The sequence below is a fragment of the Electrona antarctica genome (genome assembly GCF_951216825.1).
Source record: "Electrona antarctica genome assembly, contig: scaffold_92, whole genome shotgun sequence".
NCBI classification, from domain to species: domain Eukaryota; kingdom Metazoa; phylum Chordata; class Actinopteri; order Myctophiformes; family Myctophidae; genus Electrona; species Electrona antarctica.
This window is the reverse complement of record NW_027638697.1, coordinates 519,543-544,542: the sequence shown is the minus strand read 5'-3', so window position 1 is coordinate 544,542 and position 25,000 is coordinate 519,543. Positions and strand designations below refer to the sequence as shown.

The window sequence follows — 25,000 nt, the reverse complement described above, 5'->3', positions numbered from 1 at the left end:
ACCACATGAAGACTGAAGTACCTCCATCTGGTCAAAACCACATGAAGACTGAAGTACCTCCATCTGGTCAAAACCACATGAAGACAGAGGTACCTCCATCTGGTCAAAACCACATGAAGACTGAAGTACCTCCATCTGGTCAAAACCACATGAAGACTGAAGTACCTCCATCTGGTCAAAACCACATGAAGACTGAAGTACCTCCATCTGGTCAAAACCACATGAAGACTGAAGTACCTCCATCTGGTCAAAACCACATGAAGACTGAAGTAACTCCATCTGGTCAAAACCACATGAAGACAGAGGTACCTCCATCTGGTCAAAACCACATGAAGACAGAAGTACCTCCATCTGGTCAAAACCACATGAAGACAGAGGTACCTCCATCTGGTCAAAACCACATGAAGACAGAAGTACCTCCATCTGGTCAAAACCACATGAAGACTGAAGTACCTCCATCTGGTCAAAACCACATGAAGACTGAAGTACCTCCATCTGGTCAAAACCACATGAAGACTGAAGTACCTCCATCTGGTCAAAACCACATGAAGACAGAGGTACCTCCATCTGGTCAAAACCACATGAAGACTGAAGTACCTCCATCTGGTCAAAACCACATGAAGACAGAGGTACCTCCATCTGGTCAAAACCACATGAAGACTGAAGTACCTCCATTTGGTCAAAACCACATGAAGACTGAAGTACCTCCATCTGGTCAAAACCACATTAAGACTGAAGTACCTCCATCTGGTCAAAACCACATGAAGACTGAAGTACCTCCATCTGGTCAAAACCACATGAAGACTGAAGTACCTCCATCTGGTCAAAACCACATGAAGACAGAGGTACCTCCATCTGGTCAAAACCACATGAAGACTGAAGTACCTCCATCTGGTCAAAACCACATGAAGACTGAAGTACCTCCATCTGGTCAAAACCACATGAAGACTGAGGTACCTCCATCTGGTCAAAACCACATGAAGACTGAAGTACCTCCATCTGGTCAAAACCACATGAAGACAGAGGTACCTCCATCTGGTCAAAACCACATGAAGACTGAAGTACCTCCATCTGGTCAAAACCACATGAAGACTGAAGTACCTCCATCTGGTCAAAACCACATGAAGACTGAGGTACCTCCATCTGGTCAAAACCACATGAAGACTGAAGTACCTCCATCTGGTCAAAACCACATGAAGACTGAAGTACCTCCATCTGGTCAAAACCACATGAAGACTGAAGTACCTCCATCTGGTCAAAACCACATGAAGACTGAAGTACCTCCATCTGGTCAAAACCACATGAAGACTGAAGTACCTCCATCTGGTCAAAACCACATTAAGACTGAAGTACATCCATCTGGTCAAAACCACATGAAGACTGAAGTACCTCCATCTGGTCAAAACCACATGAAGACTGAAGTACCTCCATCTGGTCAAAACCACATGAAGACTGAAGTACCTCCATCTGGTCAAAACCACATGAAGACTGAAGTACCTCCATCTGGTCAAAACCACATGAAGACAGAGGTACCTCCATCTGGTCAAAACCACATGAAGACAGAGGTACCTCCATCTGGTCAAAACCACATGAAGACAGAGGTACCTCCATCTGGTCAAAACCACATTAAGACTGAAGTACCTCCATCTGGTCAAAACCACATGAAGACTGAAGTACCTCCATCTGGTCAAAACCACATGAAGACTGAAGTACCTCCATCTGGTCAAAACCACATGAAGACTGAAGTACCTCCATCTGGTCAAAACCACATGAAGACTGAAGTACCTCCATCTGGTCAAAACCACATGAAGACTGAAGTACCTCCATCTGGTCAAAACCACATGAAGACTGAAGTACCTCCATCTGGTCAAAACCACATGAAGACTGAAGTACCTCCATCTGGTCAAAACCACATTAAGACTGAAGTACATCCATCTGGTCAAAACCACATGAAGACTGAAGTACCTCCATCTGGTCAAAACCACATGAAGACTGAAGTACCTCCATCTGGTCAAAACCACATGAAGACTGAAGTACCTCCATCTGGTCAAAACCACATGAAGACTGAAGTACCTCCATCTGGTCAAAACCACATGAAGACAGAGGTACCTCCATCTGGTCAAAACAACATGAAGACAGAGGTACCTCCATCTGGTCAAAACCACATGAAGACTGAAGTACCTCCATCTGGTCAAAACCACATGAAGACTGAAGTACCTCCATCTGGTCAAAACCACATGAAGACTGAAGTACCTCCATCTGGTCAAAACCACATGAGGACTGAAGTACCTCCATCTGGTCAAAACCACATGAGGACTGAAGTACCTCCATCTGGTCAAAACCACATGAGGACTGAAGTACCTCCATCTGGTCAAAACCACATGAAGACTGAAGTACCTCCATCTGGTCAAAACCACATGAGGACTGAAGTACCTCCATCTGGTCAAAACCACATGAGGACTGAAGTACCTCCATCTGGTCAAAACCACATGAAGACTGAAGTACCTCCATCTGGTCAAAACCACATGAGGACTGAAGTACCTCCATCTGGTCAAAACCACATGAGGACTGAAGTACCTCCATCTGGTCAAAACCACATGAAGACTGAAGTACCTCCATCTGGTCAAAACCACATGAGGACTGAAGTACCTCCATCTGGTCAAAACCACATGAAGACTGAAGTACCTCCATCTGGTCAAAACCACAAGTACCTCCATCTGGTCAAAACCACATGAAGACTGAAGTACCTCCATCTGGTCAAAACCACATGAAGACTGAAGTACCTCCATCTGGTCAAAACCACATGAAGACTGAAGTACCTCCATCTGGTCAAAACCACATGAAGACTGAAGTACCTCCATCTGGTCAAAACCACATGAAGACTGAAGTACCTCCATCTGGTCAAAACCACATGAAGACAGAGGTACCTCCATCTGGTCAAAACCACATGAAGACAGAGGTACCTCCATCTGGTCAAAACCACATGAAGACAGAGGTACCTCCATCTGGTCAAAACCACATGAAGACTGAAGTACCTCCATCTGGTCAAAACCACATGAAGACTGAAGTACCTCCATCTGGTCAAAACCACATGAAGACTGAAGTACCTCCATCTGGTCAAAACCACATGAAGACTGAAGTACCTCCATCTGGTCAAAACCACATGAAGACTGAAGTACCTCCATCTGGTCAAAACCACATGAAGACTGAAGTACCTCCATCTGGTCAAAACCACATGAAGACTGAAGTACCTCCATCTGGTCAAAACCACATGAAGACTGAAGTACCTCCATCTGGTCAAAACCACATTAAGACTGAAGTACATCCATCTGGTCAAAACCACATGAAGACTGAAGTACCTCCATCTGGTCAAAACCACATGAAGACTGAAGTACCTCCATCTGGTCAAAACCACATGAAGACTGAAGTACCTCCATCTGGTCAAAACCACATGAAGACAGAGGTACCTCCATCTGGTCAAAACAACATGAAGACAGAGGTACCTCCATCTGGTCAAAACCACATGAAGACTGAAGTACCTCCATCTGGTCAAAACCACATGAAGACTGAAGTACCTCCATCTGGTCAAAACCACATGAAGACTGAAGTACCTCCATCTGGTCAAAACCACATGAAGACTGAAGTACCTCCATCTGGTCAAAACCACATGAAGACTGAAGTACCTCCATCTGGTCAAAACCACATGAAGACTGAAGTACCTCCATCTGGTCAAAACCACATGAAGACTGAAGTACCTCCATCTGGTCAAAACCACATGAAGACTGAAGTACCTCCATCTGGTCAAAACCACATGAAGACTGAAGTACCTCCATCTGGTCAAAACCACATGAGGACTGAAGTACCTCCATCTGGTCAAAACCACATGAGGACTGAAGTACCTCCATCTGGTCAAAACCACATGAGGACTGAAGTACCTCCATCTGGTCAAAACCACATGAAGACTGAAGTACCTCCATCTGGTCAAAACCACATGAGGACTGAAGTACCTCCATCTGGTCAAAACCACATGAGGACTGAAGTACCTCCATCTGGTCAAAACCACATGAAGACTGAAGTACCTCCATCTGGTCAAAACCACATGAGGACTGAAGTACCTCCATCTGGTCAAAACCACATGAGGACTGAAGTACCTCCATCTGGTCAAAACCACATGAAGACTGAAGTACCTCCATCTGGTCAAAACCACATGAGGACTGAAGTACCTCCATCTGGTCAAAACCACATGAAGACTGAAGTACCTCCATCTGGTCAAAACCACAAGTACCTCCATCTGGTCAAAACCACATGAAGACTGAAGTACCTCCATCTGGTCAAAACCACATGAAGACTGAAGTACCTCCATCTGGTCAAAACCACATGAAGACAGAGGTGTTACGGGTTCAGCATATCGATGTGATTGGTGATCAACTTGTATGACTGCCTGTGTGTATATAGCCCGGATGTGTGGGGCTTGATGTCATTCATGCATTCAGTAGTAATACAGATCCTGAACACGACCACTGTGTCTGTCATCTTTATTCCCTTGAATAACATACTTTCAAACATGGTGTCAGAAGTGGGGACTTGCGTCTACAATTATTAGACGCAAGTTACATTAAGTGTCGGTGACACTGATCCTGGCCTGCACTATACTTAGCGTGCCAACTAGCTACTATGGCGGCTAACATTCCCCCGCCGGTTGCTATGAGATAAAGACTCTCAAAGACAAGAGCAAAATAGCACCCCATGCAAAGCTCCGTTCAAGCAAAACCAGTCTAAGACTGTACTCTGGGAAACTGGTGAGCTCTTTAGGTGTTTTTGACACAGAATGTACAGTACGGGGTCGCAGACACAAGCTCTCATTTGAGGTGGTGAAAAAAGGACAGCATCCTCTTTTATCAGGCGAGACCAGTGAACGCCTTGGATTCATGCACTTCACTATTCCTGAGGAGGTGCTAAAAGTTGAACATGCACTGCCCAGACCGCTGACCAAGGAAAAGCTGGTTAGCGATTACAGTGATGTGTTCACCGCACCCGTGGAATCGGTGCCCGGGGAAGTACATTTTGACCTTGATCCTGACATTCCAGCAGTTCAGTGTGCTCCCCGTAATGTCCCCATAGCCATGAAAGCAGCTGTTAAAGCGCAGCTGGACAAATATGAGGCTGAAGGACATATCACGTCTGTCACAGATCCAACTGACTGGATCAGTAATTTGGTAATAGTGAGCAAGCCAGAGAAACTGAGAATATGCATTGATCCCAAGTTTCTAAACAAAGCTCTAAGGCGCTCTCACTACATTATGCCCACATTGGAGGATGTACTGTACAAATTACCAAAGGCAAGAATCTTCACTTTAGTAGATGCCAGAGATGCCTTTCTGCAATGCAAACTGGACTATGAAAGCAGTCTCATGACCACGTTCTGGACCCCCTGGGGGAGGAAACGGTGGCTCAAATTGCCATTCGGGGTGTCTGTGGCACCAGAAGTGTATCAAAGGAAACAGCATGAGCTGTTGGCTGGGCTCAGAGGCATAGAGCCTATTGCTGACGACATACTGGTCGTGGGCTGCGGCAACACGGACGAAGAGGCAGCATCTGACCATGACACCAAGCTCCTGGCGCTGCTGGACCGTTGTCGGGAGGTCAAGCTGCGCTTGGGTGTTAAAAAGCTACAGTTCAAAGTGCCGGAAGTCCAGTTTCATGGCCACATCCTCTCAGCTGTTGGACTGAAGCCTGATCCAGAAAAGGTCAGAGCCATTATTGACATGCCCAATCCAACTGATGCCAAAGGTGTACAACGCCTTGTTGGATTTGCCAATTATTTGGCCAAATTCATGCCCCATCTATCAAGCGTGTGTGAGCCGCTGCGGCGCCTTCTAGACAAAGACACCCCCTGGCACTGGTTGCCCAAACATGAGGCGGCCATAAAAGAGCTAAAGACACTGGCCACAACCATGCCAGTATTGAGTTATTATGACGTGACTAAGCCCGTCACTATCCAGAGCGACGCCAGCCAAAGCGGGCTTGGCTGCTGCCTCATGCAGGGGGGAAAACCAATTGCCTTTGCTTCTAGAGCTCTCACACAAACAGAAAGAAATTACGCACAAATTGAGAAAGAGTGCCTCAGCATTGTTTTCGCCTGCCAAAGGTTCCACTATTATTTGTATGGCCGAGACATCATTGCATCAGAAACAGACCACAAACCCCTTATATCGATATTTAGCAAGCCGCTCCTCAGTGCGCCCAAGAGGCTTCAAGGCATGCTTATGACTCTCCAAAACTACTGTCTGAAAGTCATCTACAAACCAGGGCCGGAGATGTTCATCAGCGATACACTCAGCAGAGCTACTATAGCATGTACGGGCAGGGGGACGGCCTACCAGCGACATACTATCTGTTCTTTACAACAAGAACAAGAGGACATGCAACACGTAAACCAGGCAGACTTTCTGAATGTAAGTGACAAACGGCTGGAACAAATCAGGCAGCACACCGACAGGGACGAAAGTCTACAGACATTGAAAGCTACAGTTCTGGCAGGCTGGCCAGACATCAAAGACAAGACGCCTCTCATCATCAGAGAGTATTGGCCTTATAGGGATGAAATCAGTGCTCAGAATGGCATTCTGTTCCGAGGGCCAAGAGTTATTATCCCCAAATCTCTGCACTGGGAGATGCTTGCACGCATACACTCCAGCCACATAGGAGGAGATGCATGTTATCGACAAGCTAAAGAAACCTTATATTGGCCAAACATGCAGGCAGAGATTAAGGACTTTGTGAGCTCCTGCACTACTTGCAACGAGTATGCTCAGAACCAGCAGAAAGAGACCATGCTCTCACACGAATTGCCAACTAGGCCATGGCAGATTGTCAGCATGGACCTTTTCAGTTTCGGACGGAAGGACTATTTGCTCATTGTCGATCATTACTCAGACTTTTGGGAAATTGAACTCCTCCCCGATCTGTCCGCAGAGACAATTATCAGACGTTGCAAAGCACAGTTCTCACGTCAGGGCCAGCCAGACAAGGTTATCACAGACAATGCAGGTCAGTTTGCTTCACAATTCGCTCGTTTTGCCTCTGACTGGGAGTTTGAGCATGTGACATCCTCCCCAAGATACCCCAGGGCAAACGGCAAAGCCGAGTCGGCCGTCAAGATTGCAAAAAACCTGCTGCGCAAGGCGTCCCGTGATAGCAACGATCCATGGAAGGCAATACTACACTGGAGAAATACACCGACTGAGAATATGGACAGCAGCCCGGCACAAAGACTCATGTCTCGTCGACTGAAGACATCCATTCCTGTGACCAACAGGCTCCTGGAACCTGCTGTGGTGCAGGGGGTCACAGAAAAGCTGCGTCACAAGAGGCAGCTTGCCAAATCTTACTATGACCGGTCTGCACGGGTCCTGCCAGAGCTGGATGTTGGTGAGACTGTCAGAATGAAGCCCCTGCCGGGTGACACAACCCGGGTATGGAGAGCTGGGACCTGTCTGGGAAAAGTCGCACCGAGGTCATACCTAGTGGACGTCGAGGGATCCATCTATCGACGCAACCGGGTCGACCTGAGAGTGGCAGAGTTATCTGCGGCTCCGTCTCAGGGGGAGAATGACTTTGAGCCGGCACACACCGGCAGAGAGGAAGTAGGGACCTCCCCAACTCTGGCCGAGCCAACCGTGGCTGAGCCAAGCCCTGTTAGGACCTCACTAAGGGCATCGCCAATCATGGCTGAGACAAGCCCTATTAGGTCCTTACCAACAATCACTGTAACACGCACCAGGGTTGGACGGCTATCAAGGCCACCGGAAAGATTGGGCTATTAGGACATTTGGGAAGAGAGAAAGGAAAAAGAAAGGGGAAAAAATAAAAAGGAAAAAAGGAAAGAAAAGGGAAAACAAAAAGACATTGCTTATTGATTGATTATCTGACATTATCTGACATTGATTGATTATTGGATTGACATTACTGTTGATTACTGAAATACAATGTGATGGGTGGAGTTCACTTGGGTTTGTATCTTATGCCCTGGGTACCGGGATATCAGTATGAAGGGACTTACTTTAGAAAGGGAAGATGTTACGGGTTCAGCATATCGATGTGATTGGTGATCAACTTGTATGACTGCCTGTGTGTATATAGCCCGGATGTGTGGGGCTTGATGTCATTCATGCATTCAGTAGTAATACAGATCCTGAACACGACCACTGTGTCTGTCATCTTTATTCCCTTGAATAACATACTTTCAAACAAGAGGTACCTCCATCTGGTCAAAACCACATTAAGACTGAAGTACCTCCATCTGGTCAAAACCACATGAAGACAGAAGTACCTCCATCTGGTCAAAACCACATGAAGACTGAAGTACCTCCATCTGGTCAAAACGACATGAAGACTGAAGTACCTCCATCTGGTCAAAACCACATGAAGACAGAGGTAACTCCATCTGGTCAAAACCACATGAAGACTGAAGTACCTCCATCTGGTCAAAACCACATTAAGACTGAAGTACATCCATCTGTTCAAAACCACATGAAGACTGAAGTACCTCCATCTGGTCAAAACCACATGAAGACTGAAGTACCTCCATCTGGTCAAAACCACATGAAGACTGAAGTACCTCCATCTGGTCAAAACCACATGAAGACAGAGGGACCTCCATCTGGTCAAAACCACATGAAGACAGAGGTACCTCCATCTGGTCAAAACCACATGAAGACTGAAGTACCTCCATCTGGTCAAAACCACATGAAGACTGAAGTACCTCCATCTGGTCAAAACCACATGAAGACTGAAGTACCTCCATCTGGTCAAAACCACATGAAGACTGAAGTACCTCCATCTGGTCAAAACCACATGAGGACTGAAGTACCTCCATCTGGTCAAAACCACATGAATACTGAAGTACCTCCATCTGGTCAAAACCACATGAGGACTGAAGTACCTCCATCTGGTCAAAACCACATGAAGACTGAAGTACCTCCATCTGGTCAAAACCACATGAGGACTGAAGTACCTCCATCTGGTCAAAACCACATGAGGACTGAAGTACCTCCATCTGGTCAAAACCACATGAAGACTGAAGTACCTCCATCTGGTCAAAACCACATGAGGACTGAAGTACCTCCATCTGGTCAAAACCACATGAGGACTGAAGTACCTCCATCTGGTCAAAACCACATGAAGACTGAAGTACCTCCATCTGGTCAAAACCACATGAGGACTGAAGTACCTCCATCTGGTCAAAACCACATGAAGACTGAAGTACCTCCATCTGGTCAAAACCACAAGTACCTCCATCTGGTCAAAACCACATGAAGACTGAAGTACCTCCATCTGGTCAAAACCACATGAAGACTGAAGTACCTCCATCTGGTCAAAACCACATGAAGACAGAGGTACCTCCATCTGGTCAAAACCACATTAAGACTGAAGTACCTCCATCTGGTCAAAACCACATGAAGACAGAAGTACCTCCATCTGGTCAAAACCACATGAAGACTGAAGTACCTCCATCTGGTCAAAACGACATGAAGACTGAAGTACCTCCATCTGGTCAAAACCACATGAAGACAGAGGTAACTCCATCTGGTCAAAACCACATGAAGACTGAAGTACCTCCATCCGGTCAAAACCACATGAAGACTGAAGTACCTCCATCTGGTCAAAACCACATGAAGACTGAAGTACCTCCATCTGGTCAAAACCACATGAAGACAGAAGTACCTCCATCTGGTCAAAACCACATGAAGACTGAAGTACCTCCATCTGGTCAAAACCACAAGTACCTCCATCTGGTCAAAACCACATGAGGACTGAGGTACCTCCATCTGGTCAAAACCACATGAGGACTGAGGTACCTCCATCTGGTCAAAACCACATGAGGACTGAAGTACCTCCATCTGGTCAAAACCACATTAAGACTGAAGTACCTCCATCTGGTCAAAACCACATGAAGACAGAGGTACCTCCATCTGGTCAAAACCACATGAAGACTGAAGTACCTCAATCTGGTCAAAACCAGATGAAGACTGAAGTACCTCCATCTGGTCAAAACCACATGAGGACTGAAGTACCTCCATCTGGTCAAAACCACATGAAGACTGAAGTACCTCCATCTGGTCAAAACCACATGAGGACTGAAGTACCTCCATCTGGTCAAAACCACATGAGGACTGAAGTACCTCCATCTGGTCAAAACCACATGAAGACTGAAGTACCTCCATCTGGTCAAAACCACATGAGGACTGAAGTACCTCCATCTGGTCAAAACCACATGAGGACTGAAGTACCTCCATCTGGTCAAAACCACATGAAGACTGAAGTACCTCCATCTGGTCAAAACCACATGAGGACTGAAGTACCTCCATCTGGTCAAAACCACATGAAGACTGAAGTACCTCCATCTGGTCAAAACCACATGAGGACTGAAGTACCTCCATCTGGTCAAAACCACATGAAGACTGAAGTACCTCCATCTGGTCAAAACCACATGAGGACTGAAGTACCTCCATCTGGTCAAAACCACATGAGGACTGAAGTACCTCCATCTGGTCAAAACCACATGAAGACTGAAGTACCTCCATCTGGTCAAAACCACATGAGGACTGAAGTACCTCCATCTGGTCAAAACCACATGAAGACTGAAGTACCTCCATCTGGTCAAAACCACAAGTACCTCCATCTGGTCAAAACCACATGAAGACTGAAGTACCTCCATCTGGTCAAAACCACATGAAGACTGAAGTACCTCCATCTGGTCAAAACCACATGAAGACAGAGGTACCTCCATCTGGTCAAAACCACATTAAGACTGAAGTACCTCCATCTGGTCAAAACCACATGAAGACAGAAGTACCCCCATCTGGTCAAAACCACATGAAGACTGAAGTACCTCCATCTGGTCAAAACGACATGAAGACTGAAGTACCTCCATCTGGTCAAAACCACATGAAGACAGAGGTAACTCCATCTGGTCAAAACCACATGAAGACTGAAGTACCTCCATCCGGTCAAAACCACATGAAGACTGAAGTACCTCCATCTGGTCAAAACCACATGAAGACTGAAGTACCTCCATCTGGTCAAAACCACATGAAGACTGAAGTACCTCCATCTGGTCAAAACCACATGAAGACTGAAGTACCTCCATCTGGTCAAAACCACAAGTACCTCCATCTGGTCAAAACCACATGAGGACTGAGGTACCTCCATCTGGTCAAAACCACATGAGGACTGAGGTACCTCCATCTGGTCAAAACCACATGAGGACTGAAGTACCTCCATCTGGTCAAAACCACATGAAGACTGAAGTACCTCCATCTGGTCAAAACCACATGAAGACTGAGGTACCTCCATCTGGTCAAAACCACATGAAGACTGAAGTACCTCCATCTGGTCAAAACCACATGAAGACAGAGGTACCTCCATCTGGTCAAAACCACATGAAGACAGAAGTACCTCCATCTGGTCAAAACCACATGAAGACTGAAGTACCTCCATCTGGTCAAAACCACATGAAGACTGAAGTACCTCCATCTGGTCAAAACCACATGAAGACTGAAGTACCTCCATCTGGTCAAAACCACATGAAGACTGAAGTACCTCCATCTGGTCAAAACCACATGAAGACTGAAGTACCTCCATCTGGTCAAAACCACATTAAGACTGAAGTACATCCATCTGGTCAAAACCACATGAAGACTGAAGTACCTCCATCTGGTCAAAACCACATTAAGACTGAAGTACCTCCATCTGGTCAAAACCACATGAAGACTGAAGTACCTCCATCTGGTCAAAACCACATGAAGACAGAGGTACCTCCATCTGGTCAAAACCACATGAAGACAGAGGTACCTCCATCTGGTCAAAACCACATGAAGACTGAAGTACCTCCATCTGGTCAAAACCACATGAAGACTGAAGTACCTCCATCTGGTCAAAACCACATGAAGACTGAAGTACCTCCATCTGGTCAAAACCACATGAAGACTGAAGTACCTCCATCTGGTCAAAACCACATGAAGACTGAAGTACCTCCATCTGGTCAAAACCACATGAAGACTGAAGTACCTCCATCTGGTCAAAACCACATGAAGACTGAAGTACCTCCATCTGGTCAAAACCACATGAAGACTGAAGTACCTCCATCTGGTCAAAACCACATGAAGACTGAAGTACCTCCATCTGGTCAAAACCACATGAGGACTGAAGTACCTCCATCTGGTCAAAACCACATGAGGACTGAAGTACCTCCATCTGGTCAAAACCACATGAGGACTGAAGTACCTCCATCTGGTCAAAACCACATGAAGACTGAAGTACCTCCATCTGGTCAAAACCACATGAGGACTGAAGTACCTCCATCTGGTCAAAACCACATGAGGACTGAAGTACCTCCATCTGGTCAAAACCACATGAAGACTGAAGTACCTCCATCTGGTCAAAACCACATGAGGACTGAAGTACCTCCATCTGGTCAAAACCACATGAGGACTGAAGTACCTCCATCTGGTCAAAACCACATGAAGACTGAAGTACCTCCATCTGGTCAAAACCACATGAGGACTGAAGTACCTCCATCTGGTCAAAACCACATGAAGACTGAAGTACCTCCATCTGGTCAAAACCACAAGTACCTCCATCTGGTCAAAACCACATGAAGACTGAAGTACCTCCATCTGGTCAAAACCACATGAAGACTGAAGTACCTCCATCTGGTCAAAACCACATGAAGACAGAGGTACCTCCATCTGGTCAAAACCACATTAAGACTGAAGTACCTCCATCTGGTCAAAACCACATGAAGACAGAAGTACCTCCATCTGGTCAAAAACCACATGAAGACTGAAGTACCTCCATCTGGTCAAAACGACATGAAGACTGAAGTACCTCCATCTGGTCAAAACCACATGAAGACAGAGGTAACTCCATCTGGTCAAAACCACATGAAGACTGAAGTACCTCCATCTGGTCAAAACCACATTAAGACTGAAGTACATCCATCTGGTCAAAACCACATGAAGACTGAAGTACCTCCATCTGGTCAAAACCACATGAAGACTGAAGTACCTCCATCTGGTCAAAACCACATGAAGACTGAAGTACCTCCATCTGGTCAAAACCACATGAAGACAGAGGGACCTCCATCTGGTCAAAACCACATGAAGACAGAGGTACCTCCATCTGGTCAAAACCACATGAAGACTGAAGTACCTCCATCTGGTCAAAACCACATGAAGACTGAAGTACCTCCATCTGGTCAAAACCACATGAAGACTGAAGTACCTCCATCTGGTCAAAACCACATGAAGACTGAAGTACCTCCATCTGGTCAAAACCACATGAGGACTGAAGTACCTCCATCTGGTCAAAACCACATGAAGACTGAAGTACCTCCATCTGGTCAAAACCACATGAGGACTGAAGTACCTCCATCTGGTCAAAACCACATGAAGACTGAAGTACCTCCATCTGGTCAAAACCACATGAGGACTGAAGTACCTCCATCTGGTCAAAACCACATGAGGACTGAAGTACCTCCATCTGGTCAAAACCACATGAAGACTGAAGTACCTCCATCTGGTCAAAACCACATGAGGACTGAAGTACCTCCATCTGGTCAAAACCACATGAGGACTGAAGTACCTCCATCTGGTCAAAACCACATGAAGACTGAAGTACCTCCATCTGGTCAAAACCACATGAGGACTGAAGTACCTCCATCTGGTCAAAACCACATGAAGACTGAAGTACCTCCATCTGGTCAAAACCACAAGTACCTCCATCTGGTCAAAACCACATGAAGACTGAAGTACCTCCATCTGGTCAAAACCACATGAAGACTGAAGTACCTCCATCTGGTCAAAACCACATGAAGACAGAGGTACCTCCATCTGGTCAAAACCACATTAAGACTGAAGTACCTCCATCTGGTCAAAACCACATGAAGACAGAAGTACCTCCATCTGGTCAAAACCACATGAAGACTGAAGTACCTCCATCTGGTCAAAACGACATGAAGACTGAAGTACCTCCATCTGGTCAAAACCACATGAAGACAGAGGTAACTCCATCTGGTCAAAACCACATGAAGACTGAAGTACCTCCATCCGGTCAAAACCACATGAAGACTGAAGTACCTCCATCTGGTCAAAACCACATGAAGACTGAAGTACCTCCATCTGGTCAAAACCACATGAAGACAGAAGTACCTCCATCTGGTCAAAACCACATGAAGACTGAAGTACCTCCATCTGGTCAAAACCACAAGTACCTCCATCTGGTCAAAACCACATGAGGACTGAGGTACCTCCATCTGGTCAAAACCACATGAGGACTGAGGTACCTCCATCTGGTCAAAACCACATGAGGACTGAAGTACCTCCATCTGGTCAAAACCACATGAAGACTGAAGTACCTCCATCTGGTCAAAACCACATGAAGACAGAGGTACCTCCATCTGGTCAAAACCACATGAAGACTGAAGTACCTCAATCTGGTCAAAACCAGATGAAGACTGAAGTACCTCCATCTGGTCAAAACCACATGAGGACTGAAGTACCTCCATCTGGTCAAAACCACATGAAGACTGAAGTACCTCCATCTGGTCAAAACCACATGAGGACTGAAGTACCTCCATCTGGTCAAAACCACATGAGGACTGAAGTACCTCCATCTGGTCAAAACCACATGAAGACTGAAGTACCTCCATCTGGTCAAAACCACATGAGGACTGAAGTACCTCCATCTGGTCAAAACCACATGAGGACTGAAGTACCTCCATCTGGTCAAAACCACATGAAGACTGAAGTACCTCCATCTGGTCAAAACCACATGAGGACTGAAGTACCTCCATCTGGTCAAAACCACATGAAGACTGAAGTACCTCCATCTGGTCAAAACCACATGAGGACTGAAGTACCTCCATCTGGTCAAAACCACATGAAGACTGAAGTACCTCCATCTGGTCAAAACCACATGAGGACTGAAGTACCTCCATCTGGTCAAAACCACATGAGGACTGAAGTACCTCCATCTGGTCAAAACCACATGAAGACTGAAGTACCTCCAACTGGTCAAAACCACATGAGGACTGAAGTACCTCCATCTGGTCAAAACCACATGAAGACTGAAGTACCTCCATCTGGTCAAAACCACAAGTACCTCCATCTGGTCCAAACCACATGAAGACTGAAGTACCTCCATCTGGTCAAAACCACATGAAGACTGAAGTACCTCCATCTGGTCAAAACCACATGAAGACAGAGGTACCTCCATCTGGTCAAAACCACATTAAGACTGAAGTACCTCCATCTGGTCAAAACCACATGAAGACAGAAGTACCTCCATCTGGTCAAAACCACATGAAGACTGAAGTACCTCCATCTGGTCAAAACGACATGAAGACTGAAGTACCTCCATCTGGTCAAAACCACATGAAGACAGAGGTAACTCCATCTGGTCAAAACCACATGAAGACTGAAGTACCTCCATCCGGTCAAAACCACATGAAGACTGAAGTACCTCCATCTGGTCAAAACCACATGAAGACTGAAGTACCTCCATCTGGTCAAAACCACATGAAGACTGAAGTACCTCCATCTGGTCAAAACCACATGAAGACTGAAGTACCTCCATCTGGTCAAAACCACAAGTACCTCCATCTGGTCAAAACCACATGAGGACTGAGGTACCTCCATCTGGTCAAAACCACATGAGGACTGAGGTACCTCCATCTGGTCAAAACCACATGAGGACTGAAGTACCTCCATCTGGTCAAAACCACATGAAGACTGAAGTACCTCCATCTGGTCAAAACCACATGAAGACTGAGGTACCTCCATCTGGTCAAAACCACATGAAGACTGAAGTACCTCCATCTGGTCAAAACCACATGAAGACAGAGGTACCTCCATCTGGTCAAAACCACATGAACACATAAGTACCTCCATCTGGTCAAAACCACATGAAGACTGAAGTACCTCCATCTGGTCAAAACCACATGAAGACTGAAGTACCTCCATCTGGTCAAAACCACATGAAGACTGAAGTACCTCCATCTGGTCAAAACCACATGAAGACTGAAGTACCTCCATCTGGTCAAAACCACATGAAGACTGAAGTACCTCCATCTGGTCAAAACCACATGAAGACTGAAGTACCTCCATCTGGTCAAAACCACATGAAGACAGAGGTACCTCCATCTGGTCAAAACCACATGAAGACTGAAGTACCTCCATCTGGTCAAAACCACATGAAGACTGAAGTACCTCCATCTGGTCAAAACCACATGAAGACAGAAGTACCTCCATCTGGTCAAAACCACATGAAGACTGAAGTACCTCCATCTGGTCAAAACCACATGAAGACAGAGGTACCTCCATCTGGTCAAAACCACATGAAGACAGAGGTACCTCCATCTGGTCAAAACCACATGAAGACAGAGGTACCTCCATCTGGTCAAAACCACATGAAGACAGAGGTACCTCCATCTGGTCAAAACCACATGAGGACTGAAGTACCTCCATCTGGTCAAAACCACATGAAGACTGAAGTACCTCCATCTGGTCAAAACCACATGAAGACTGAAGTACCTCCATCTGGTCAAAACCACATGAAGACTGAAGTACCTCCATCTGGTCAAAACCACATGAAGACTGAAGTACCTCCATCTGGTCAAAACCACATGAAGACTGAAGTACCTCCATCTGGTCAAAACCACATGAAGACAGAGGTACCTCCATCTGGTCAAAACCACATGAAGACTGAAGTACCTCCATCTGGTCAAAACCACATGAAGACTGAAGTACCTCCATCTGGTCAAAACCACAAGTACCTCCATCTGGTCAAAACCACATGAGGACTGAGGTACCTCCATCTGGTCAAAACCACATGAGGACTGAGGTACCTCCATCTGGTCAAAACCACATGAGGACTGAAGTACCTCCATCTGGTCAAAACCACATGAAGACTGAAGTACCTCCATCTGGTCAAAACCACATGAAGACTGAGGTACCTCCATCTGGTCAAAACCACATGAAGACTGAAGTACCTCCATCTGGTCAAAACCACATGAAGACAGAGGTACCTCCATCTGGTCAAAACCACATGAAGACAGAAGTACCTCCATCTGGTCAAAACCACATGAAGACTGAAGTACCTCCATCTGGTCAAAACCACATGAAGACTGAAGTACCTCCATCTGGTCAAAACCACATGAAGACTGAAGTACCTCCATCTGGTCAAAACCACATGAAGACTGAAGTACCTCCATCTGGTCAAAACCACATGAAGACTGAAGTACCTCCATCTGGTCAAAACCACATGAAGACTGAAGTACCTCCATCTGGTCAAAACCACATGAAGACAGAGGTACCTCCATCTGGTCAAAACCACATGAAGACTGAAGTACCTCCATCTGGTCAAAACCACATGAAGACTGAAGTACCTCCATCTGGTCAAAACCACATGAAGACAGAAGTACCTCCATCTGGTCAAAACCACATGAAGACTGAAGTACCTCCATCTGGTCAAAACCACATGAAGACAGAGGTACCTCCATCTGGTCAAAACCACATGAAGACAGAGGTACCTCCATCTGGTCAAAACCACATGAAGACAGAGGTACCTCCATCTGGTCAAAACCACATGAAGACAGAGGTACCTCCATCTGGTCAAAACCACATGAGGACTGAAGTACCTCCATCTGGTCAAAACCACATGAAGACTGAAGTACCTCCATCTGGTCAAAACCACATGAAGACTGAAGTACCTCCATCTGGTCAAAACCACATGAAGACTGAAGTACCTCCATCTGGTCAAAACCACATGAAGACTGAAGTACCTCCATCTGGTCAAAACCACATGAAGACTGAAGTACCTCCATCTGGTCAAAACCACATGAAGACAGAGGTACCTCCATCTGGTCAAAACCACATGAAGACTGAAGTACCTCCATCTGGTCAAAACCACATGAAGACTGAAGTACCTCCATCTGGTCAAAACCACATGAAGACAGAAGTACCTCCATCTGGTCAAAACCACATGAAGACTGAAGTACCTCCATCTGGTCAAAACCACATGAAGACAGAGGTACCTCCATCTGGTCAAAACCACATGAAGACAGAGGTACCTCCATCTGGTCAAAACCACATGAAGACAGAGGTACCTCCATCTGGTCAAAACCACATGAAGACAGAGGTACCTCCATCTGGTCAAAACCACATGAGGACTGAAGTACCTCCATCTGGTCAAAACCACATGAAGACTGAAGTACCTCCATCTGGTCAAAACCACATGAAGACTGAAGTACCTCCATCTGGTCAAAACCACATGAGGACTGAAGTACCTCCATCTGGTCAAAACCACATGAAGACTGAAGTACCTCCATCTGGTCAAAACCACATGAAGACTGAAGTACCTCCATCTGGTCAAAACCACATGAAGACTGAAGTACCTCCATCTGGTCAAAACCACATGAAGACTGAAGTACCTCCATCTGGTCAAAACCACATGAAGACTGAAGTACCTCCATCTGGTCAAAACCACATGAAGACAGAGGTACCTCCATCTGGTCAAAACCACATGAAGACTGAAGTACCTCCATCTGGTCAAAACCACATGAAGACTGAAGTACCTCCATCTGGTCAAAACCACATGAAGACTGAAGTACCTCCATCTGGTCAAAACCACATGAAGACAGAAGTACCTCCATCTGGTCAAAACCACATGAAGACTGAAGTACCTCCATCTGGTCAAAACCACATGAAGACAGAGGTACCTCCATCTGGTCAAAACCACATGAAGACAGAGGTACCTCCATCTGGTCAAAACCACATGAAGACAGAGGTACCTCCATCTGGTCAAAACCACATGAAGACAGAGGTACCTCCATCTGGTCAAAACCACATGAGGACTGAAGTACCTCCATCTGGTCAAAACCACATGAAGACTGAAGTACCTCCATCTGGTCAAAACCACATGAAGACTGAAGTACCTCCATCTGGTCAAAACCACATGAAGACTGAAGTACCTCCATCTGGTCAAAACCACATGAAGACTGAAGTACCTCCATCTGGTCAAAACCACATGAAGACTGAAGTACCTCCATCTGGTCAAAACCACATGAAGACTGAAGTACCTCCATCTGGTCAAAACCACATGAAGACAGAAGTACCTCCATCTGGTCAAAACCACATGAAGACAGAAGTACCTCCATCTGGTCAAAACCACATGAAGACAGAAGTACCTCCATCTGGTCAAAACCACATGAAGACAGAAGTACCTCCATCTGGTCAAAACCACATGAAGACAGAGGTACCTCCATCTGGTCAAAACCACATGAAGACAGAAGTACCTCCATCTGGTCAAAACCACATGAAGACAGAAGTACCTCCATCTGGTCAAAACCACATGAAGACTGAAGTACCTCCATCTGGTCAAAACCACATGAAGACTGAAGTACCTCCATCTGGTCAAAACCACATGAAGACTGAAGTACCTCCATCTGGTCAAAACCACATGAAGACTGAAGTACATCCATCTGGTCAAAACCACATGAAGACTGAAGTACCTCCATCTGGTCAAAACCACATGAAGACTGAAGTACCTCCATCTGGTCAAAACCACATGAAGACTGAAGTACCTCCATCTGGTCAAAACCACATGAAGACTGAAGTACATCCATCTGGTCAAAACCACATGAAGACTGAAGTACCTCCATCTGGTCAAAACCACATGAAGACTGAAGTACCTCCATCTGGTCAAAACCACATGAGGACTGAAGTACCTCCATCTGGTCAAAACCACATGAAGACTGAAGTACCTCCATCTGGTCAAAACCACATGAAGACTGAAGTACCTCCATCTGGTCAAAACCACATGAAGACTGAAGTACCTCCATCTGGTCAAAACCACATGAAGACTGAAGTACCTCCATCTGGTCAAAACCACATGAGGACTGAAGTACCTCCATCTGGTCAAAACCACATGAAGACTGAAGTACCTCCATCTGGTCAAAACCACATGAAGACTGAAGTACCTCCATCTGGTCAAAACCACATGAAGACTGAAGTACCTCCATCTGGTCAAAACCACATGAAGACTGAAGTACCTCCATCTGGTCAAAACCACATGAAGACTGAAGTACCTCCATCTGGTCAAAACCACATGAAGACTGAAGTACCTCCATCTGGTCAAAACCACATGAAGACTGAAGTACCTCCATCTGGTCAAAACCACATGAAGACTGAAGTACCTCCATCTGGTCAAAACCACGGAGAGATCTCTAGATTAGGAGATAAGACACTATAGGAAATAATTCCCCGTTCATTTCCCCCCATAGACTTTTCAAAAAGTACTTTATTTAAAGACGTTTACGCCGCGGACAAAGCCAACTCGGATAGTGACAAAATAATCATGACAACAAAGAAAATGTTTTGTGGGCCGATCAAATCATTAGAAGGAAGGAAAAAAAAGGCAGGAAACGAAAACATTGTGTTTATTGTCGTGATTTTGTCACGAGCCGAGTTGGCTTTGTCCGCGGCGTAAACTTTTTAAAATAAGGTGCAGTGTGTGCGTGTGTGCGTGCGTGTGGTGTGTGCGTGCGTGCGGTGTGTGCGTGCGGTGCGTGCGTGCAGTGTGTGCGGTGCGTGCGGTGCGTGCGTGCAGTGCATAGTGTGTATGTGTACACCCGTCCATCACATATATATATATATATATACGAACCATCGGGCGAGAACGGGTCCTTCTGGAACACGGTGATGCACAGGACGTCCTGGTAGAGGTCTCTGATGAAGAACTGAGCGCTGAAGTTCCAGCGTGGGTTCAGCGTGTCGCTCAGAGCCCGCGACGTGAAGCACTGAACGCCCATGGTCAGCTCGCAGTACGGGCTGCTCTTACCTGGAAGAGACGGTTCACACGTCTTAACCTCAATCCAGGGACGTACAGAGAGTGTATAGAGAGGCAGGGGCTGACATCCCGTAAGAGGGCACTTTTGGGCAAAAATGGAGAAAATAGCTGATCTACAAGCTCACAACGCGTCGGGCTGCGACGCGTTGTGAGCTTGTAGGTCAGCTATTTTCGGGGCGCAACACCAGCACTCTTTATCTAGTGGAGATGCAGGTGTAACGACATGGATTTAGAAACACATTTTGTTCAACGCAAAATGCTGCGTTCAAGTTCAGGAGACTTCAGGGGGGAAAAGCTATTCTCCTGAATGCTGCCTTCCTTCCTGCATGGAGAGGAGAGGAGAGGAGAGGAGAGGAGAGGAGGGGAGGGGAGGGGAGGGGAGAGGAGAGGAGAGGAGAGGAGGGGAGGGGAGAGGAGGAGAGAGGAGAGGAGAGGAGAGGAGAGGAGAGGAGAGGAGGGGAGGGGAGGGGAGGGGAGGGGAGGGGAGGGGAGGGGAGAGGAGAGGAGAGGAGAGGAGAGGAGAGGAGAGGAGAGGAGAGGAGAGGAGAGGAGAGGAGAGGAGAGGAGAGGAGAGGAGAGGAGAGGAGAGGAGAGGAGAGGAGAGGAGAGGGGAGGAGAGGGGAGGAGGAGAGGAGAGGAGAGGAGAGGAGAGGAGGGGAGGGGAGGGGAGGGGAGGGGAGGGGAGGGGAGAGGAGAGGAGAGGAGAGGAGAGGAGAGGAGAGGAGAGGAGAGGAGAGGAGAGGAGAGGAGAGGAGAGGAGAGGGTATTTTGCATTTATTTCACCATGTAGTAAATGCTGCATTCGTTGGTCTGGAGAGGACAGTTGTTTTACAGACGGGTAAAAGGGCAGTTGTTTTACAGACGGGTAAAAGGGCAGTTGTTTTACAGACGGGTAAAAGGGCAGTTGTGCAGTTGTTTTACAGACGGGTAAAAGGGCAGTTGTTTTACAGACGGGTAAAAGGGCAGTTGTTTTACAGACGGGTAAAAGGGCAGTTGTTTTACAGACGGGTAAAAGGGCAGTTGTTTTACAGACGGGTAAAAGGGCAGTTGTTTTACAGACGGGTAAAAGGGCAGTTGTTTTACAGACGGGTAAAAGGGCAGTTGTTTTACAGACGGGTAAAAGGGCAGTTGTTTTACAGACGGGTAAAAGGGCAGGGGCTGGAGCCCCCTTTGATGTCTATGTGTGGACGTCCCTGACTCAACCCATTCAGGGCGGGAGGGATCGAGCCCTTTTGGTGTTTTTAAAAGCATGATGTTATACTTTAGCTGTTGGAAAATAGAAGATCTACAAGCTCATAGCGCGAACAAAAATCACAATTCATGTGGCGCAAATCTTTGAATTAAGCAATATTACACGAGAGGGTGTGGTTTAACGTGATTATTGCCACGACAGTGATGCGGTCAGGAACGAGACGAAGTCGAGTTCCGCAAGCATCACTGAAGTTTTTTTATTATTTACTATAGTCATACTAGACCCCAGGAAATTACATCTGTCCACAAAAGATCCCAGGATCTACTGAATGTGAAGGGAGGTACTATAGTGCCCCCTATAGGGGGGTACTATAGTGCCCCCTATAGGGAGGTACTATAGTGCCCCCTATAGGGGGGTACTATAGGGGGTACTATAGTGCCCCCTATAGGGGGGTACTATAGGGGGTACTATAGTGCCCCCTATAGGGGGGTACTATAGGGGGGTACTATAGTGCCCCCTATAGGGGGGTACTATAGTGCCCCCTATAGGGGGCACTATAGTACCCCCTATAGGGGGTACTATAGTGCCCCCTATAGGGAGGTACTATAGTGCCCCCTATAGGGGGGTACTATAGTGCCCCCTATAGGGGGGTACTATAGGGGGTACTATAGTGCCCCCTATAGGGGGGTACTATAGTGCCCCCTATAGGGGGGTACTATAGTGCCCGCTATAGGGGGGTACTATAGTGCCCCCTATAGGGGGGTACTATAGGGGGTACTATAGTGCCCCCTATAGGGGGGTACTATAGTGCCCCCTATAGGGGGGTACTATAGGGGGTACTATAGTGCCCCCTATAGGGGGGTACTATAGTGCCCCCTATAGCCTAGGGGGGTACTATAGTGCCCCCTATAGGGGGGTACTATAGGGGGCACTATAGTGCCCCCTATAGGGGGGCACTATAGGGGGCACTATAGTACCCCCCTATAGGGGGCACTATAGTACCCCCCTATAGGGGGGTACTATAGTGCCCCCTATAGGGGGGTACTATAGGGGGCTGCCATACTGTGTTGTATGGCTCAACATTTCAGTTTGTCACCTCCTGTAAAACAATATATTTAGCCCCATGTTTGAATGCCCCCGCCCCCCTGTCAAAAACAGCTACAATCCCTAAAACGAAAGAAAGCAGCAAATTAAAAACAATTAACCCATTTTGGGCGGGAACCCCTTTTGGTGTTTCAAACATCGTTATAATTTAGCTATTGAAAAATAGCAGATCTACACGCTCATAGCGTGCCACCGAGTGGTGCGCTACGAGCTTGTAGGTCTGCTATTTTTGAAAAATCTTGGAAAATGTGTCTCAAATCTTTGAATGTATATTCTTTCAGAGTGAACGTTTTTAACTCAAATCTTTGCTTCTGAGGGGTTCCTGGAACAACATGTTTTCAGATGGGGGTCGGCAGCCAATTACATGTTTGGGGTCCTTGACATGACGTCAGGCCTAAATGGGTTAACAGTCATCTTTTACTTTCTCCAATAACAACCTAAAACATTTTATTACAATGTTTTATAAGACAACAGAAGAGTCTCACCGTTGGTATGTTTTATAAGACAATAGAAGAGTCTCACCGTTGGTATGTTTTATAAGACAATAGAAGAGTCTCACCGTTGGTATGTTTTATAAGACAATAGAAGAGTCTCACCGTTGGTATGTTTTATAAGACAATAGAAGAGTCTCACCGTTGGTATGTTTTATAAGACAATAGAAGAGTCTCACCGTTGGTATGTTTTATAAGACAATAGAAGAGTCTCACCGTTGGTATGTTTTATTAGACAATAGAAGAGTCTCACCGTTGGTATGTTTTATAAGACAATAGAAGAGTCTCACCGTTGGTATGTTTTATAAGACAATATAAGAGTCTCACCGTTGGTATGTTTTATAAGACAATAGAAGAGTCTCACCGTTGGTATGTTTTATAAGACAATAGAAGAGTCTCACTGTTGGTATGTTTTATAAGACAATAGAAGAGTCTCACCGTTGGTATGTTTTATAAGACAATAGAAGAGTCTCACCGTTGGTATGTTTTATAAGACAATAGAAGAGTCTCACTGTTGGTATGTTTTATAAGACAATAGAAGAGTCTCACTGTTGGTATGTTTTATAAGACAATAGAAGAGTCTCACCGTTGGTATGTTTTATAAGACAATAGAAGAGTCTCACCGTTGGTATGTTTTATAAGACAATAGAAGAGTCTCACTGTTGGTATGTTTTATAAGACAATAGAAGAGTCTCACTGTTGGTATGTTTTATAAGACAATAGAAGAGTCTCACTGTTGGTATGTTTTATAAGACAATAGAAGAGTCTCACTGTTGGTATGTTTTATAAGACAATAGAAGAGTCTCACCGTTGGTATGTTTTATAAGACAATAGAAGAGTCTCACCGTTGGTATGTTTTATAAGACAATAGAAGAGTCTCACTGTTGGTATGTTTTATAAGACAATAGAAGAGTCTCACTGTTGGTATGTTTTATAAGACAATAGAAGAGTCTCACTGTTGGTATGTTTTATAAGACAATAGAAGAGTCTCACTGTTGGTATGTTTTATAAGACAATAGAAGAGTCTCACCGTTGGTATGTTTTATAAGACAGTAGAAGAGTCACCGTTGGTATGTTTTATAAGACAATAGAAGAGTCTCACCGTTGGTATGTTTTATAAGACAGTAGAAGAGTCTCACTGTTGGTATGTTTTATAAGACAATAGAAGAGTCTCACCGTTGGTATGTTTTATAAGACAACAGAAGAGTCTCACGGTTGGTATGTTTTATAAGACAATAGAAGAGTCTCACCGTTGGTATGTTTTATAAGACAATAGAAGAGTCTCACCGTTGGTATGTTTTAT

General features: G+C 45.8%; 1 protein-coding gene across 1 annotated transcript in view; it reads right to left on the bottom strand.

Moving 5' to 3' along the window:
- Positions 1 to 25,000, bottom strand: part of LOC306917831 (intersectin-2-like) — a gene marked incomplete at its 3' end in the record, with an annotated part of 141,771 nt that overhangs the window by 2,254 nt on the left and 114,517 nt on the right. Inside the window, exon 39 of the mRNA XM_079530735.1 lies at positions 20,728 to 20,901. Coding sequence (XP_079386861.1) covers positions 20,728 to 20,901 — 174 coding nt within the window. The remainder of the gene's footprint in view (positions 1 to 20,727; positions 20,902 to 25,000) is intronic.